Source organism: Mauremys mutica, chromosome 8 (genome assembly GCF_020497125.1).
Source record: "Mauremys mutica isolate MM-2020 ecotype Southern chromosome 8, ASM2049712v1, whole genome shotgun sequence".
Lineage (NCBI taxonomy): Eukaryota > Metazoa > Chordata > Testudines > Geoemydidae > Mauremys > Mauremys mutica.
The window spans coordinates 95,742,942-95,760,739 of record NC_059079.1 but is presented as its reverse complement, the minus strand read 5'-3'; the positions used below and the strand labels follow the sequence as shown (position 1 = coordinate 95,760,739).

Below are 17,798 nucleotides of genomic sequence, written 5' to 3'. Positions count from 1 at the left end.
TCAGGCCCTAATGAACAATAAATTATTTAAATGAGTTGGGAGGTGGTGTTGCTTGCAAACATGAAGAAGAAAATAATTTAAGAGCATAGGCAGGAGAAGCTTTTAGTTGAGCCTAAAGTGAAAGGAAATGCTAGTGATGCGAGTGCTGCATTGTGTAGGCGTTTTTCTTTCTCCTGAATCTCTTTGGGGAGGGAAGGAAAGGTAGATGTGAGAATTGCTACTTGCTCTTAAAAGGTAACACAGGTGACTTATAACAGGAAAATGTTTTTATACAAATGAGCTTTAAAGTTACGGAAGACTAATTTTGGAGGCTAGAAGAAAACTACCTTGCCATATTATTTAATCCTAATGGTAGTCTAAGCGTAATCTCCTGTACAGTTTATCTAAAGTAAATTAGAAGTAAAAGGTTAGCTATATTCTGTATTGCCAGCAGGGGGGAAGATGCTCTAATGTCTTTAGCAGGAATACTAGTGAATTTGAAAGCATTCTGTAATTTATTATGAAAAGGTATAATGAACTATTTTAACGTTTTTGAATAAGATAAACTTGTAATTAGTCTTGGCAAAGCTTCCCCAGTGTGGCTTTTGTTTTGATTTATAAAATATTTTAATATGTGAATAAGTAGAGCCCTATATTTTCACTTGACAATAGTGATGAAATACACACAATACCAGTATTTGATAAAAGGTGGGACATGTCCCCTGAGGTGGGCATTAAAGCGAACTAGGGAACTTTTAGTGCACACCGGCAGGGTCTACACAGATCAAATAATGTGCGACACGTTAGTATGCTATAGAAATCACACCCCTTAGTGCACATTGCTGCTTCATGTACACAAGCCCTGAGGTGACAGAGCATGAAACAATAGTTCAGAGACATGAATTGCCTCTTGCACTCAGTTTGTGCTAACTAGAATGCCAGTGATAATCTAAATGTCAATAGTTAACTTTCAGTTCCCATCAAAGCATGTAAGAAAGGGGAGGAAGCATCGTATTCTGAACTACAACAGGGGTAGGCAACCTATGGCATGCGTACCGAAGGCGGCACGCGAGCTGATTTTTTCAGTGGCACTCACACTGCCCGGGTCCTGGCCACTGGTCTGGAGGGCTCTGCATTTTAATTTAATTTTAAATAAGGCTTCTTAAACATTTTAAAAACCTTATTTACTTTACATACAACAATAGTTTAGTTATATATTATAGAATTTTAGAAAGAGACTTTTTAAAAACCTTAAAATGTATTACTGGAACGTGAAACCTTAAATTAGAGTAAATAAATGAAGACTCAGCATACCACTTCTGAAAGGTTGCCGACCCCTGAGCTACAATATGGATGTGCCTTCAACAACACATGGCAGGTTGGAGGAGGGTGTGAGACTAATTTCCTTTTCCTAAAATGGGAGGAGGGGACTCAAAAAAAGTTACGAAGCACTGCCTTGTATTAAAAAGTCACTGTAGGTCCAATACAGTGCTGTGTTTAAAATTTCAGTAACCTGTTCTGTCCTTTATTTCAGTCTCTGGGTCAGCCTATTCAGGCACGGTTTCAAGAATCAGAGGAAAGACCAAAAGCATTTGAGGATCTGGGGAAGCAAATACAACAGTATATGAAAGTTATTCATGCATTCAAAGCAAAGGTATCTTCAGTTTTTCGAATGTTTTGCTGCTGATTAATAGGAAGTGTTGAAAAGCTATCTTGGATTTCTTTCCACATTTTTTCAGCATAAGATGTGGTGGGAATGGCCAACAAATAATGCAGTCTCTTGGTTTGGGGAGCAGTGGCAGGAATTAACGTCTCAATATTTAATGTTGACTTTCTTACAAATAAAACTAGGACTCTTGTATGTTCATATAATTGGAATGATGGCTGCCAGTGACACTTGTAAACCCGCTTTCTCCCAGACAAGTTCCCTCCACTGGGGGAAATCACAGAGCATTATGAAGTTCTGTGGCTGCCAGCTCTCTTCCATTTGACCATACTCAGAATGGTACCATGGGCTGCTCAGCAAAATTTTGCCCTGCTAAGTGTAAAATAAAGTTTCCCTTTGGGCAAATTCCAGCTGACAATCCATTCTGAAATTGGAGGATAAGATTTGATGGAGAAGCAAAACAAATATGTTGTCTAGATGTTTAAAATACTGTGAAAATGTATAAATGTGCTGTGTAATTTTTTTCATACTTTAGGATGAACAGTATGACCATTTAGATGCAGCAGATATGGTAAAAGTGGAGAAGAGTGTAAGTGAAGCTATGGAATGGATGAACAATAAGCTTAATCTTCAGAACAAGAGAAGTCTTACTTTGGACCCCATTATAAAGACTAAGGACATCCAAGCTAAAACTAAAGTAAGATCTTGTTTGACTTTGCAGAGAAATATGAAACCAGTTTCATTTTGCGTAAGTGGTATGAGTTATTGTTACCAGTTATTGTTATAGTATCAGAGGGGTAGCAGTGTTAGTCTTTGATGCTTTTACAGATCCAGAGTCCTGTGGCACCTTATAGACTAACATGACATGCATCCGACGAAGTGGGTATTCACCCACGAAAGCTCATACTCCAATACGTCTGTTAGTCTATAAGGTGCCACAGGACTCTTTGCTGCAGTTATTGTTATAGTTGCCAGTATTTCTTTATGCTCAGAGAGGCTCTGAGGAGGAGGTAAAGTGGGAAATAAGAGTAGTACTATTTTCAACTACGCCTCCCAAAACTATGTAGTGGCACTTCTGCCTTCTGCTGAGAACACTCAACTAGTGTTGTCGTAAGCTACTTTAGGTGATGACTGTAGGTATAGGCCTTAATGTGTGCTCTAACGTAAATTCTCTCAACTCTTATTTTAGGAATTGACAGGTATCTGCAATCCTATAGTCACAAAACCAAAACCCAAGGCAGAAATCCCTAAAGAGGAGCAAAATCCAGCTGAACAGAATGGACCAGTAGAAGGCCAGGGAGATGCCAACATAGGGTCCCAGCCGGCTGAACAGGGCACTAATACAACTGCTCCAACAGCTACAGAAAAGAAACTCCCAGAAATGGACATTGACTGAATGTCATCACTTGTTTATATTACAAACTACAATAAAGCTTTAAATTGTCAACTTTGTATGTTCTGAATATAAATTGGAGCAAGTGAATACTACAACTTTATCACAGCAGTGTTTGGAGAGGATTGGTCAATGTATTGAGAGTCAGAATGCCCAAGTAGCTAACTACTACTCAGTCAAGTATATTGTATCTCTTGCCATAATGTGTATTTAGAAGTCCCTAGTAATTCTTAATAGATTTACTGAAACAGCCATCAGCTGATTCTGTTTTATTATATTCATGCAGAGTCTTGATTTAAAGAAGTAAGATGGCAGAACATGAAACTTCCAACTTACCACTAAGTTTCTATTGTGGTTTTCAGCAACTATGTTGTAAGTGTCCATTAATATTTCAAAGACTACATGGAGATGGCAGTGAGGTTTTTAGCTCTTTTCCAGAGCACAGAGGAACATAAGCTAAATTAAATACCATTTGAATCTAGTTATTTTTCATTAACAGACACAATAGGGACATGTTCCAGTCTGTGAATTCCACTAATTTCATGTTTGCACTTGTGCAGTTGATAGCTATGGAAGGTTTGGAGTCATGGGTGAGGTGACCTGTATACCTGTGGTATTATGTTCCTAAGAACTGAGCTCAAGATTCTTCCTCAGCTGGGGTCCATGCTCCATTATGGATAGAGCATTAATACTGAGTATAAAATCAAATTCAGATATCTGATATGCAGAGTAGCAATTGTATACATCTATATTTCAGACTATCTGAACCTGCTATTAGATATGCAAGCGTCTGTGTTCATGGTAAACTCTCCCTAGCCATCTAAATATTGTACAAAACTTTTGTCCCTAGTTAAATTAGCTGCTTGTAGAGAGATTGAGGATTTATACTCCTGGCTGCTTGAACTGATGGATGACTTTGATTAGTTGCTAACCATTGAAAGAGATACTTGTTTCCATGAGACCTGCATTTGAAATGCTTGGTTTAATTATCTTCCAGCAAGAGAAAAATTCAACTTTTTTTCATGAGCTCTTCTACCCATAACTTTGCTTCTAGTATTGATAATTGTCATATAAACCTGAAAATGTTAATTTGTATGTGTTTTAAATCAAAAGTTGAAACATCCACTTATATTACAAGAAATAAATGCACTGGACTGTACTGGATTACTTTTTTAAATTGTCAGGTATGGTCAAGGCAACAGTTGCAACTTGGGGATAAATTGATAAGTGACAGCAGCCTCAATTTTATTTGCCACAGTGATGTTTTTGAAGTAACAAGAAGTTGCAGTGTGTACAATCTGCTCCATTTGCTCTTTCCAGACAAATGCAAGAATTGAATGGTGTTCCTTAATAAAAAAAATCAATTAGAACATTGTGTGCTTCTACAATAGCTCACTTAAATCCATTTTATGGGACTTCAGGAATAGTATATGTCTTAATATCTTATGGTAAAGGGTTGTGACTAATGAACTTGCTGTTAAATACCACCATGTGTGCAATATTTCCTGTAGAGTTGCTGTTAAGAGTTACCTTGGGGCTTATCCTACAGTTATCAGTATTTACAACACCCACCAAGTACACCTCTACCCTGATATAATATGACATAACAAGAATTTGGATATAACACGGTAAAGCAGTGCTTCGGGGACGGGGAGCTGCACACTCCAGCGGATCAAAGCAAGTTTGATATAACGTGGTTTCACCTACAACATGGTAAGATTTTTTTGGCTCCTGAGGACAGGGTTATATTGGGGTAGAGGAGTACTGGAAACACTTTTAAAAAAAAAAAAAAAAAAAAGGGCTGTACACTCAAAATTAGAATGCTTGTGAAACAGTACAATTACTGGTCCAAATGCACTGTCTTTGAGCAAACATTAAAACTGCATCAGCCCACATCAGTTCAACTTGAATCACATCAGTGCTAGCTCTCTTAATACTAGTTCTATTAATACTCCCACTACACTCCTGTAATATTTCCACTCATTCTTGAGTGACCGTACTGGAAACCAGCAGTATCACACATCTGTCCTTCCATCCTCCAGTTCCACCAAATTATAATTTTTTTTTTAAAATCCATTTTTTTAAAAACTTGTTTGAGGATGGAGTCATTGATGTATGAGGATTAAACAAAATACTAAGTGACCATATGTATGCAAGATCAGACTAATGTGAGAACTGCAAACAGTTATCTATAAGACACAAGATCACAGACTGTTGTATCCTTGCTTTGCATTTTTCAGATTTAATAAAATTTTTAAGATGTTCAAAAAAAAAAGTGAATGGTACAGAACATAAGCATAGAAGTTTCTGGTTATCAGGGAATATATTACATATTGCGCCTTGCTTCAAAGTGGTCAACAGCAACATGACACATGCTGCTATCTGGCACTGTCATGGGATGTTGCTTCCCAGGTGCTGGAGTCAACCTCATATGAATTCAGGTTTGACTTCAGGGTGTTTTTATATTGTTGGCACTGGCCATCAGAAGAATAGGTGCCTTGATATATCTGACCATAAAGTATGGCCTTGGTTATTCTTGAGTCAGCTGTACAAATGCGATGCCCAGACCAATGCAGCTGAGCTTTTATGAGCATGTTTTGAATGCCAGAAATCCAACAACTAAGAATTTCATTATTGGGAATCGTATTGCACCATTTGATCCTGCAAACAGACCAGAATGAGCTTGTTTACATGAAAGGAGTAATATTTTGACAGCCCTCTACATACAAAGCTGTTTTAAAACACTAATTTTAAAGAAATAAGAAAATGAGTTTTGTGCTGTACCTAAAATTGTGAGGTAGGTGATTCAAGCTGTGTATACATGATAAACCAGTTCATGCTAGCCAGAATGGCAAACCACTTCAGAAGTAAAGTCATAAAGTTTTAGCTGTATTATAACAATGAAATTGCGCAGTCCTTTAGCACAGAACTGGTCTATACTAATCTAGTTAAATTGGATCAGAACCAAGACATGATCAAACATGGCATGGCTTGTGCAAAGGCTTTGCCATTTCTGTAATCTTTTTCAGGCAATAGTTGGCTTGCCTCCTCCAGATAGTTCTGCTTTCCTTCATCTTCTGAAGATGTGTGGGGCAGGGGATGTCTTATTTTTGGGACTCTGTTTTTGAAAAGGCAGCATAATTTGACTCAAATTTTTAAATAAATTGTAAATGCTAGCTGTGGCTGAAATCTGGGACTTCTGAAAAGCATTTGTGTATGCTGAAGAGAAAAACCAACCTACAGAATTGTATTAATTTGATTTCTCTCTCTTTCCCCTCCCCCCAATCAGTGGAGCTAGCAAAGGCAACAGACAATGTCACCCATAAGATTAGTATTTTAACCAATACAAAATATTTTCATAGTGTAAGCAGATGCCACAATTCGCACCTTGCCCTAAAGAGTTTGTCTAACAGGCAAGATTACATAAGGAACTTCATTGGGAGAACCAGGATTACAAGGAAAACAGCACTGCCCAAGTTGAGTAAACCTAGACGTACAGAAGTTTCTGTATTAGCAGTAGATTCAAAGTTAGTAAATAAATAGAATCATAGCATATCAGGGTTGGAAGGGACCTCAGGAGGTCATCTAGTCCAACCCCCTGTTCAAAGCAGGGTTTAGCAGGCCAATGCTCAAACCAGTTACTTGCAATCACCATCCCTTTCTGCTATATCAGATTTACACAAAAATGAAATGCTTCAACTACTAACTTGTATCCCATCAGTGTTTGTTGTTTTGAAGTCAATGGGACTACATGTCTAAATCAACTTCACCTTGAAAATTCTGCACTGGAGGGCCCGAGTTTGGGCCTGTGTGTTAATAGGTTAAAGTTACTGATTTTTTAAGTTTTAAGTAACCTAACATTAAAACACAATTGCTTACAGTGAGACAATTTAAGCAGAGTTTTGTTTCAGGATGGTGGAGAGACAAGGTGGGTGAGGTCCAACAAAAGATATTACCAACTCCACTGAGTGAGTGAAACAAGCTTTTTGAGTTTATGCAATATCTGATGGGATTCCCTTTTTGCCTTTGGTAATTTTGCAAAATGAAGAGCTCCTGACATTAGAAGCATTTATAATTCAGTTCATTATCTGTTTTAATTTAATGTTGCAACAGACTACATTTCAGATTAGTTTTACCATGACCGCAAATGCCTGTTCTGAGGGCAGCTGGCCTGTGACCTGCTGCTCTAAGAGGGGGATCTAGGATGACCAGGCACCAAGTGTGAAAAATCAGGACAGGGTGAGGGGGTAATAGCACCCTCTATAAGAAAAAGCCCCCAAAATCAGGACTGTCCCTATAAAATCGGGACATCTGGTCACCCTAGGGGGATCTGCTGTATCCCTCACCCATGGGCACGACTTGAGAAGCGGCTCCCAAACAGTGGCGGCTGCAGGGCGTCGGAGGTAGTCAGCTGAGGCGCTCCGAGTGGAGCCTGTTAAACGGCATGTCCCACGGCTGCGGGGCTCGCTCGGAGAACCACAGACCGAGCTCAACGCAGCATCGGTGAAACTGGAGTCACGTCTGCGGCTGCAGACGGGCTCGTGCTGCGCGGAGTCGCTCCGTTCGGAGACGTTCCTACTCCCCGGGCCTGGCCGCTTAATACCGAGCGCTCCGTGTGCCAGGGCCCAGGCGCGGCCAGGCTGGGGCCACCCGCAGGCAAGGCCCAGGCCGCACGCTTCCTAATCCGTCGCCTAGCAACCTCCAGCGGGAGCGCCCGCGAGCTCCTTCCCGCCCCTGCTCTCCAGGCTCGCAGCTACGGGAAAACCAAGCTCGGGGCGGGCCGCTCGGATCTTCCCCTCAACCAGTCCGCGCAGCCCGCCGACCAGCGGCTCCCCCCGCCCAAGGGTCACCGGCAGCCCTGTCCCGCTCCGCCGGGCCCGCCTCCCTCCTCTAGGGGGCGCTGGCTCCGAGCCGCTCTGCTTAAAGCTCGGCCCGGGCCGCCGCTCTAGGGCCCGGCTGCGCGGTGAGGGGCGGGCAGGGTGGAGGCTGCCCGCGGCCCAGGTGAGCGTGAGGGACAGGGAGTCCCGCGGACCAGGCCCGACCGCTTCCTGCGCCTTGGCTGGGGCCCAGGGGCCGGCGCTGGGAGCGGAGCCTGCGGGCCGAGGAGCGCGGAGGTGAGAGGCCGGGATGTGGGGCCGCTGTGACGGCAGGGCGGGACCGAGGAGGTGGGGGCAGCAGTGAGGGGAAGGGTGGGTTGGGGCGAGGGTGAGAAATGGTGCGGGGCTGGCTAAGGGAAGGAGGAGGGGCTGGCGGGGGGAGCGGGGCGGAGAGAGGGGCTGGCGGGGGATGGTAGAGAGTGGTACGGGGAGAGGGGCGGGCTGGGAAATTGTCTAAGAATCAAGGGCCTGACTCTTCTAACCGAAGTCCCATTGGGGTTACCTGCTAGGGGTGCACTTCCCAGGCCGAACGTCTCCTTTCAAACACTCTCTGATCCTTCTTGTTATCTCACAGCCCTTTCACCTGTGCATGTGAGAGTCGTCTTTACCCTGGATGATGCGTGTGCTGTGTCTGACACTGCTCTGAGTTTGTGGACTCTGTGGCGTTAACTCGACTTGTCTACGTTGGAGTTAACAGCTCCAGCAAGAGCAGCCACACCGGGATTGGAAATACTATTTGAGCTAAGCAGTGTGATTGTGTGAGCAGCTGAGAGGTGGTTGTATCCCCTGACAGGCCAGCCAATTTGAGTTAAAAGTGGCACTGCACTTGAGTTAAGGTCTTTGTGCACAGACAGGTGTTGTGTTAGGGGCAACACTTGAGTTATAATAACTGCAACAAAAACAAGCACTAAGGGCATGGCTACACTTGCAGCTGTAGAGTGCTGTGAGTTAAACTCACCTTGGTAGAGCGCAGTAGGGAAGTACTACGGTTTGGCCACACAGACAGCTTCAAGCATACTGCCATGGCCACATTTGTGGCACTTGCAGCGATATTGGGAGCGGTGCATTATGTGAAGCTATCCCAGCATGCAAGTGACTGCAACATGCTTTTCAAAGTTGGGTGTGGGTTGGGGTGTGATGGGGAGTGTGTTGTGTGTATGTGGGGGGGGAATGAGGTTTTTGGGGTGCTGAGAGTGTGAGAGCCTGCTGTCCTGTAAGTTCAGCGCACCCCCCCCCCAGCAAACAGTAAATGTTTGCTTTTTATTGGAGCTGATAAGCAGCCGGCTTCTCCGAAAAGGAGCTTTGAAAGGGCATTTCTGCATTCTTGCAGCTGATTTCACAACAATGACAAGAGTGGCCACTTGACTTAAGGGGATTATGGGACTTTTCCAGAGGCTGATCAGAGCACAGTGTAACACCACCTCGTTCACACTGGTGCCGCAGCGCTCCAGTGGAAGCACAGCAAATGTTATTCCACTCTCCGAGGTGGAGTACCAGCAGCAGTGTAGCTGCGGAGTCAGAGCACTCTACGTGCCTTGCCAGTGTGAATGGAGAGTGAGCTAAGGCGCCAGGGGCTGCTTTATTGCATTATAACTCGCAAGTGTAGCCAAGGCCTAAGTGTTGCAGGAGCCTGAGGCCATGTTTGCTCTACAGCGGCACAGCTACGGTGCTGCCGCTGCGCCACTCTAGTGTAGACACTTCTACAAGGGATTTTTTTGTTGGTGTAGTTAATTCACCACTCAGAGGTTATAGCTAGGTCAACAGAAGAATTCTTCTGTTAACATAGCCGTAGTCCTCAGAACATGTGACTTCTTGCAGCACAGCGCTGTAGATAGGTTGATCTAATTTGTATGTGTAAACCAGGCCTGAGATTATATCTACACTGCAACCAAGGTGTAATTTTCAGCTTGTGTAAAATAGCAGCAGAGACATGTCAGTGTGGGCTAGTAGTGCAAGTACATAGCCAGGGGACCACAGTGGGTTTCAACAGCCCAGACGACTACGTCCTTGCTGCTTTCAAAGGCCGGTCTACACTATGGGGTTAGGTCGAATTTAGCTGTGTTAGGTCGATTTAAAAATGACCAACCAACCCAGTTCCGTTGACCTAAAGGGCTCTTAAAATCCACTTCTGTACTCCTCCCCGGCAAGGGGAATAGCGCTAAAATGGACTTTGCTGGGTCGAATTTGGGGTAGTGAGGATGCAAATCGACGGTATTGGCCTCCAGGAGCTATCCCACAGTGCTCCATTGTGACCACTCTGGACAGCACTTTGAATTCCGATGCATTAGCCAGGTACACAGGACAAGCTCCGGGAACTTTTGAATTTCATTTCTGTTTTGGTCAGCATGGCAATCTCAGCAGCACAGGCGTCCATGCAGTCCCCCCAGAACAGCGGTAGGCAACCTATGGCACGCGTGCCAGAGGCGGCACGCGAGCTGATTTTCCGTGGCACTCACACTGCCCGGGTCCTGGCCACTGGTCCGGGGGGCTCTGCGTTTTAATTTAATTTTAAATCAAGCTTCTTAAACATTTTAAAAACCTTATTTACTTTACGTACAACAATAGTTTAGTAACATAATATAGACTTATAGAAAGAGACCTTCTAAAAACGTTTACATGTATTACTGGCACGCGAAACCTTAAATTAGCGTGAATAAATGAAGACTCGGCACACTACTTCTGAAAGGTTGATGACCCCTACCTCAGAATAAAGAAAGACTGTATGGTTTCAAAATAATAGTTACTTTATTTCGAAGGGCAGAGGGTGGTTGGCTTACAGGGAATTAAAATCAACAAAGAGGGTGGGTTTGCATCAAGGAGAAACACACACAACTGTCACACCGAAGCCTGGCCAGTCATGAAACTGGTTTTCAAAGCCTTTCTGATGCGCAGCCCTGGTGTCTGGCGCAAAACAATTGTCTGCCGTTGCTCTCACGGAGGGAGGGGCAACTGACGAAATGTACCCCAAAGCACCCACGACAGTGTTGTTTGTCCTATCAGGCATTGGGAGCTTAACCCAGAATTCCAGTGGGCGGTGGAGACTGCGGGAACTGTGGGATAGCTACCCACAGAGCAGTGCACTGTAAGTCGACGCTAGGTGTGGTAGTGAGGATGCAGTCCACCGACTTAATGCGCTCAATGTGTGACATATGCAATCGACTGTATAAAATCCATTTCTAAAAATTGACTTTTATAAAATTGACCTAATTTTGTAGTGTAGACATACCCTGAAGTAAGGTAGTTAGATTAAAGCTAACCTGGATACATCTACACAAGATGTAAATTATGCCTCTGGTTGCAATGTAGGCGTAGCATGAGACCAGAACGACACACTCAGTCTTTTACAGCTGAACTTCACTAATTTGTTCTGATGATTGAAAGGCCCATTGCAAATTAATAAGTAAACAAGTTGTGAAATCAAGGGCATTGTATCACAAAATGTACTTTAATCATCGCTTTTGAGAGTTGTAGCTTAAACTATGTATTATTTGTTTTGTTTGGAAGCATGGTGAGACCATGCAGGTCCTTCGGAGAATTGTCATTCTGTTGCATTAGCCGAGTGAGAGTTAGCAGAGTTCTTTATATGCTAGGCACCGTGGTATGTTAAAGGAAAGGAGTGATTTCAGATTTAAATAATTAAAACTCAGAGTTTCCTAGTGTGTAAGGGTTTGAATTGGATTTGTATCTCTCCTTTGTTTATTTTTTTAAAATGCACCTTTCTTGGTTATATTTACAAAGATAGATGTATACAAGTATGGACTTTTTTCAAAAGTATTATTTACTCATTTGAATCTCATGGATAACTTCAAATGGTTGAAACAGATCTCCACCGACCCATCACTATTTTCCAGTGAGCAGTTTTTCTGTGCTGTAATAAGGTAAGCACCCAATCCTGCAATTGGATCCACTAGCATGGAACCCCATTGACTTCAGTAGGACTGTGCCCAGCCCATGGGTCTGCACTAATGGATCCAATTGCAGGATCAGGGCTAACATACATAATTGAGATGTGTACTATGGAAGCTTTAAAAACAAACAAACAAAAAACCTCTAGGTCATTGAGTGTGCATGCCAAGGCTCACGTGAGTGAAACAGTTGATGATAGCAGCTCATCATGGAAATGCTGAGAGGATTTTAATCTTTCTAATTTTTTGTTATAGGCAGCAGACAAATACTGAGGTTCATCACCATGTCTACCCTGGCAACAGAACCTACAGTCTTCTTGCTTTCCCACAGAAAAAGCTTGTGACTCCCAGTTCCTTCTGAAGAATGAGCAGTGTCTGTGCAGGGTCACTAACAGTACCTGCAACTCTAGTTGCTACTGTTTTGCAATTGTAACTGAAAAGGTAATGAAATTGCAAAGGTGTTTTTTTTTTTTTTTTAAAGCTCCTTTAAATTGTTTACTGAAACGGTATAGAAATGCACCAACATGATGTCTGTTTGGGGTCTGTGTGTTCTTGCTTGTCATTTCAAATAATTGTAATGAAAAATATATTTTTAGATGTACCCAGTAGGTGATAAGCAACAAAGAGTCCTGTGGCACCTTAAAGACTAACAGATGTATTGGAGCATGAGCTTTCGTGGGTGAATACCCACTTCGCCAGACGCATGTAGGTGATAGTCAGTCTACTGAACGAGAGCTACACTGTTACTACTTCCTTCCCCTCTCCTGTCTTTGTCCCTTCTTTGGTCTGTGGTTCCATCTCAAGCATTAACAAAGTGCCGTCTTGATACTATTAACACTCCATTGCATATTTCAATCTACAGTGTTCTTCAGCCTCTGACTTTCTAAGAGTTGGTGTCTCATTATCAAAGTTTTGAAGAGAGACATTATTTTGTAACTTTAAAATTGCCAACAAATGATAGAACATGTGCAGGATCTTTAACCTGAAGAAAGAGTAATTATGTTCGGTAGTGTTTTCATGTTTTGTTGTTTCTTCTAAATTTGATTCCAATAACATTAAATATATACATTAACAGACCGTTAGACTTCTCTGTTTAGTCCTAACTGATTTTTTTGGTTGGTTTTCTTAATTCTGTAGAAAAGTTAAATGTCTTCACAAGATAAGGAAGCTCAGGAGGATGAGCTGCTGGCTCTAGCTAGTATTTATGATGAAGATGAATTTAAGAGGGCAGACTCTGCCCAAGGAGGAGAAACAAGAATTTGTCTGGAGTTGCCCCAAAACTTCAAAATATTTGTGAGAGGTGAGTCCAGATGTTTTGCATTATGTTGAAATTAGGTTTTATTAGAATAGTCTATTTTCATACACATGTTCCAAAGGTGGTTACCCAAACAGTCTTCATTTTCTCTTCTTAGAACTTTGAGGTCATGAACAGTTTATCACAAATTACAGCTGGGATGGGTATCAAACATACCTACCTATAACTTCACAATGTTATTCTTGCTTTAAGATCAAAACTAAAGAGGGTGGACTTTTAAATTTCAAATATAGTAGCTTCCTAGAATGGAATTTTTAATGGTTTGTTCAAATTACTTGCTAAGGAGAATTCATCTGTTGTTTCAAAATACTTTTTTTCCCCTAAAATATTTTAAATTAAAGTTGGAATATTTTTGTGTGAATTGAGCATTCATTAGACTATGGGGGACCCTTGGAGCAAACTAGTCTAGGTCTTTAAGTGTTGTTTTCATGTCCATCTGGTGTGCTTTTGCATTGTATTGCATTTCTGTAGTGCCTTTCATCTGAGACTGTGTTTTGAACAGGGCTTTTTTTTTTGCTTTTACACGTGTGCACTTTGCAATTTTTTTTGTTTTGTTTTTGACTCTTTAAATTAAAAAAAAAAATGAAAACAGAGAATTAGTAGTTAGTGAAATAAAACAGTTTCCTACCAGTGTACTCATTTACTCACTGGGCTGACCATGGAGCGAGCTGGGCTGTGTCTGCCTGGGCAGAGCTAGGGCTGCCCCTGCGCCAGAGGCCTTGGCATAGGCAGGACATCAGCGCCAACCCCAGGGCTCATGTGGCCTGTGCGGGTTGGACCAAGTCACACTGCTGGCGGGCTACCACACTGCTTGGCTGTTGCTGCCAAGTAGCTAGAGGGGCCTGGAGCTGCGTGGGAGACACCGAACAGCTCCGCCTCCTGTCTCTCCTTCCCCGCGAGCACGCCCAGGGGCTTGGTGCTGCCCTCCAGAGCTGGGCGTCGCAGCCCCATGCCGGCAGGAGCAAGCAGTGGGCGTTTGGGGGGAGGTGAGGGAGGAGGCTGCTCGGTCTCTCGAGCCAGGGCACAATCACCTCCGCTCCACCGGCGCAAGTCCCAGTCTGAAATGGCTGTAGCAGCTCTGCCCACCGTCCCACGTCTTGCTATGCAGCGCGGGAAGGGGAGGAGGCTCTGATAGCAGGGCTGCAGCCCGGCTCCCACACTGGCTTAGGGCCCCTGTGGCTGGAGTGTCAGCAGACCCCAGGGAGCCTGGCTTGGGGCAGCCTCAGCAACACACCAGAGTCCTGTGCGGTCACCCCGCGGCATGGCCGGGGACAGAGCCAGCTGGGTGGGGGGCACTGCCTGTAGCTCTCACATGGAGCGAGCTGGGGCAGCTGCGGGGTTCGGCTGCTGGGGCCTGGGGCAGAGCAGCCGGCAGCTGGTGATTACAGGGCAGCGTGCCCAGGCCTCCCACTCTCTGGGACATCTGCAAGCCAGCCGCAGGCTCGGCCTGCACAGTGGCACGAGTTCGGCTCAGCCCGGGCTGCTGCTCCCCGCCCCGGGCAGGAGGCGGCGCAGGGAGGTGGAGGTGGGGACAAGCTGAGGAGGAGCCTGAAGGCGGCGCTGGAGGAGCGGCCCGCCCTGCCGCTACGTTCCGCTGCCACCCCCTACGCTCCGTGATCGGGGCAGGGCCGCGCTACTGCCTCCTGCCTGAGTGGGGGCTGGCCGCTGCCCATGGGAGAGCAGCAGGGACATGCTCCCCAAAGGGTCCTCCTGCCCCGCCACACAGCTGCGACGGCACCCAGTCAGAGAACAACAGAGCAGTTGGGATCCAGCCCAGGACACTGCCTCAGGTCGGAGCTGGGGCCCCAGCATTATGCCGCCCCTGATAATTTTGCCACCCCAAGCACCTGCTTGTTTTTCTGGTGCCTAGAGCCGCCCCTGGTTTTGAAATATTAGTTAAAGAACACTGTCAATTGAAATATGATACTTCTCTTTGGGAAAAAAAATTGCCTACTGTTGCAGGTAACACTGAGCATTACTATAACTGTCAGTTTCAAGAAAATATTATTTTGTATTTGTTCAGGTGATTTAATTTGTTTATTTGACACCATTGTACATGTGTAGCTGGCTTCCTTGGTTCCCATATGCAATCATTCAGGTTTCCCTTGTTTGTATGGGTCAAACTCAGCAACACAAATAACAGATAACAAACCCGCACTTTTAAACATTTGGCAGAGGGACTTGAAATTACTTTTAATTCCGTTTTTAATTTGACTATTTTTCAAGTTAATTGTGTCCTTTTAAGCGTCCCAATCTGTGAAGTGGTTATTAACTCCATCAGAGGTGCCTCTGCTTCAGTTTACCTATTAACAAGGTCGTACAGTGAAACAGTGACAGATCCACAATGCTGTGCTCTGTCCACTAGACATTCCCTTATCTGGAAAGACCTCTGAAATAGGAATTTGCTTTTTCTCTAAGGAAAACTGTCTATGATAAATGATCAAAATTAGAGAGGCTTGTTCCTTTTCTTGTTCTTAGAACTACAAAGTATATTTACCCTTATTCTTGAGGATTTGCCTTTCCAGACTAACTGGTTTGTGGTTTGTCTGACAGATCATAGTACTAGCAAAGTCAGTATTCACTGACTCAGCCTCCAGCACACAACTGTTTATGAAATGTTATAGCACTAAAAAGGCACATTGTTTACCTAAGTCTGAGTAAAGCAGTTAAACTAAAAAATTATCAAATGAAAAGAAGTTTCTTGGGAACTTTATCTTACAGTTAAACTTCATTAGGCTGCAACACCTATAATCATAGTTCTGTTGATCTCTCTCTCTTTCTCTCTCTCTCCTTGTGTCAATCAATTGTCTTTGGTTCAGGAAGTCCCACAGAGTGTCTCCAGAACAGTGGATATGAATACACAATTTGCTTTCTGCCTCCACTTGTATTGAATTTTGAACTCCCACCAGATTACCCATCAGTCTGTCCGCCTGTGTTCACACTCAGCAGCAAGTGGCTCTCCCCGACCCAGGTTTGGTTTAAAATCTTTTTGCACTTCTTGTACCTTTCAGGAACATAAAAAATTTCTTGTAAATGCAGCGGGTGAAGGAATAGTTGGATAGAACTTTGCTTTCAACATCCAGGTTCAGTTGGAGGAAACAATTAGCATCATGAAATATAATACATACTTCTAATGAATTGTGTAAGAAGTAGTTTTTATTGGTGCCCTTTGCCAACAGTCTTTTTCTCTTCATGCTGCAAGAGTCTTAAAGATAAAGGATGGGATTTTCAAAAGAATCTTAATTACTTAGATGCACAAGTCTCATAGAAAATCAATAGAATTTAGGCTGCTAAATCATTTAGAGTAAAATTTTTAAAAGCATTTAAGTGACTAAGTCCCACTGACTGTCAGTGAAACATAGGCTCTCAAGTGCTGAGGTCATTTTTGAAAATATGACTGTTCCTAAGTCACTTATGGCCAGAATTTTAAAGGTACTAAAGATGCAAAGAGATGCGTAGTGACATTTTTAGAAGTCCCTAGGTGATTAACACCCATTGATTTCAATGGGTATTGGGCACCTAACGTGCTTTAGGCGCTTTGTAAATCTTACTGGGTGCTTATCTGCATCTATCAGCACCTATTTGGAAATCTGGCCGTTAGGCACTTTTGAAAATCCCAGTCATAGCGATTTGATGTCCTGTTTCATCTCTGCTTATATCCTGTGCATTATAGAGTAGGTATATGTGAATATGTATACACTGTGCTGTGCAAATACAGCCTATATCTGAAAATCTTTTGTATTGTGTCTCATGAGACTCAGGTGCCTTCCACCGTTTAAGAAGGGCAGGTATTAATGTATACATATTCTTCTTGAAATACTTATTTTTTTTTATTTTTTTTTACTATTTAAGAGTAAGATACTGTAAAATATTTTCTTGAACAAAATTTTTTAGTGAAAGAACACAAGTGTGTGTATTTTTAAAATCTCTGGAGAGAGGAATAGCTCTGTCAACGGCAGCTAAAGATCTTGAGATCCAAAAGCTGATAAAGGCAATACTAGATTAAAGAGATGCTGTTAGGATTGTTAGCCCCAGAATTTAACCTGCCTTTTCTGATGTTAGTAAACATGTGATGCTATTAACCCAGCATTTGTGAGCAATCCAAAAATAACAATCCAGGATGCAGGTGTGGCTAGAGAGCAGTCTTCACTGAGGACACTTCTATTTCAAACTTGCAAGAAAGAGAGCAAGTGGATTATAAAATAATGTAACTTTAAAGCATTTTGAATTTGCTTATTCAAAAACACATTATCAGAACTAACTGTGTATGAGATGTATACATTTTTTAAAAATTACACAAACCAAAAACCTGCATTAGGTAGTGAGATTATACAGGACAACAACCCATATCTTTTCATAAGTGGAAGAATGCTTCCATTATGTTTGGGTACAGTGGGTAACACATCTGGATACTTCCAGTTGAATTCTTTATTATTGCATTAACTATTTCTAATGTTACTGGATATTTGCAGAATAGCTGGTATCCCTTGAATAAAAATTGTCTAACATGGAGCTATATCTGTTGAATTCTTTGCTGTGCAGCAGTGAGTTTATATGAAACAAGCATGTCATCTAGATTTTTTCCCATAAATGAACTAAAATTTCAGTTGCATAGGCCTTTATTTCTTGTATGCTATTATTGTATTACAGTAGCATCTACGGG

General features: G+C 42.9%; 2 protein-coding genes across 3 annotated transcripts in view; both read left to right on the top strand.

Annotated features, from left to right (window-relative positions):
* The window catches only part of HSPA4 (heat shock protein family A (Hsp70) member 4), a 36,547-nt gene extending 33,450 nt beyond the window's left edge, over positions 1–3,097 (top strand). The window contains exons 17-19 of the mRNA XM_045028664.1: positions 1,514–1,633; positions 2,181–2,342; positions 2,835–3,097. Of these exons, the coding sequence (XP_044884599.1) occupies positions 1,514–1,633; positions 2,181–2,342; positions 2,835–3,041 (489 nt within the window). The 3' untranslated portion in view covers positions 3,042–3,097. The remainder of the gene's footprint in view (positions 1–1,513; positions 1,634–2,180; positions 2,343–2,834) is intronic.
* Positions 3,098–7,833: 4,736 nt separating this feature from the next.
* LOC123376571 (E3 ubiquitin-protein ligase RNF14-like) overlaps positions 7,834–17,798 on the top strand; it is a 46,714-nt gene continuing 36,749 nt past the window's right edge. The window contains exons 1-4 of one of the 2 annotated variants that reach the window (XM_045028665.1): positions 7,893–8,152; positions 12,076–12,261; positions 12,958–13,120; positions 15,955–16,106. In XM_045028665.1, the coding sequence (XP_044884600.1) occupies positions 12,967–13,120; positions 15,955–16,106 (306 nt within the window). In that variant the 5' untranslated portion in view covers positions 7,893–8,152; positions 12,076–12,261; positions 12,958–12,966. Of the gene's footprint in view, positions 8,153–12,075; positions 12,262–12,957; positions 13,121–15,954; positions 16,107–17,798 lie in introns of both variants that reach the window. The other variant, XM_045028666.1, reaches the window with a different exon arrangement.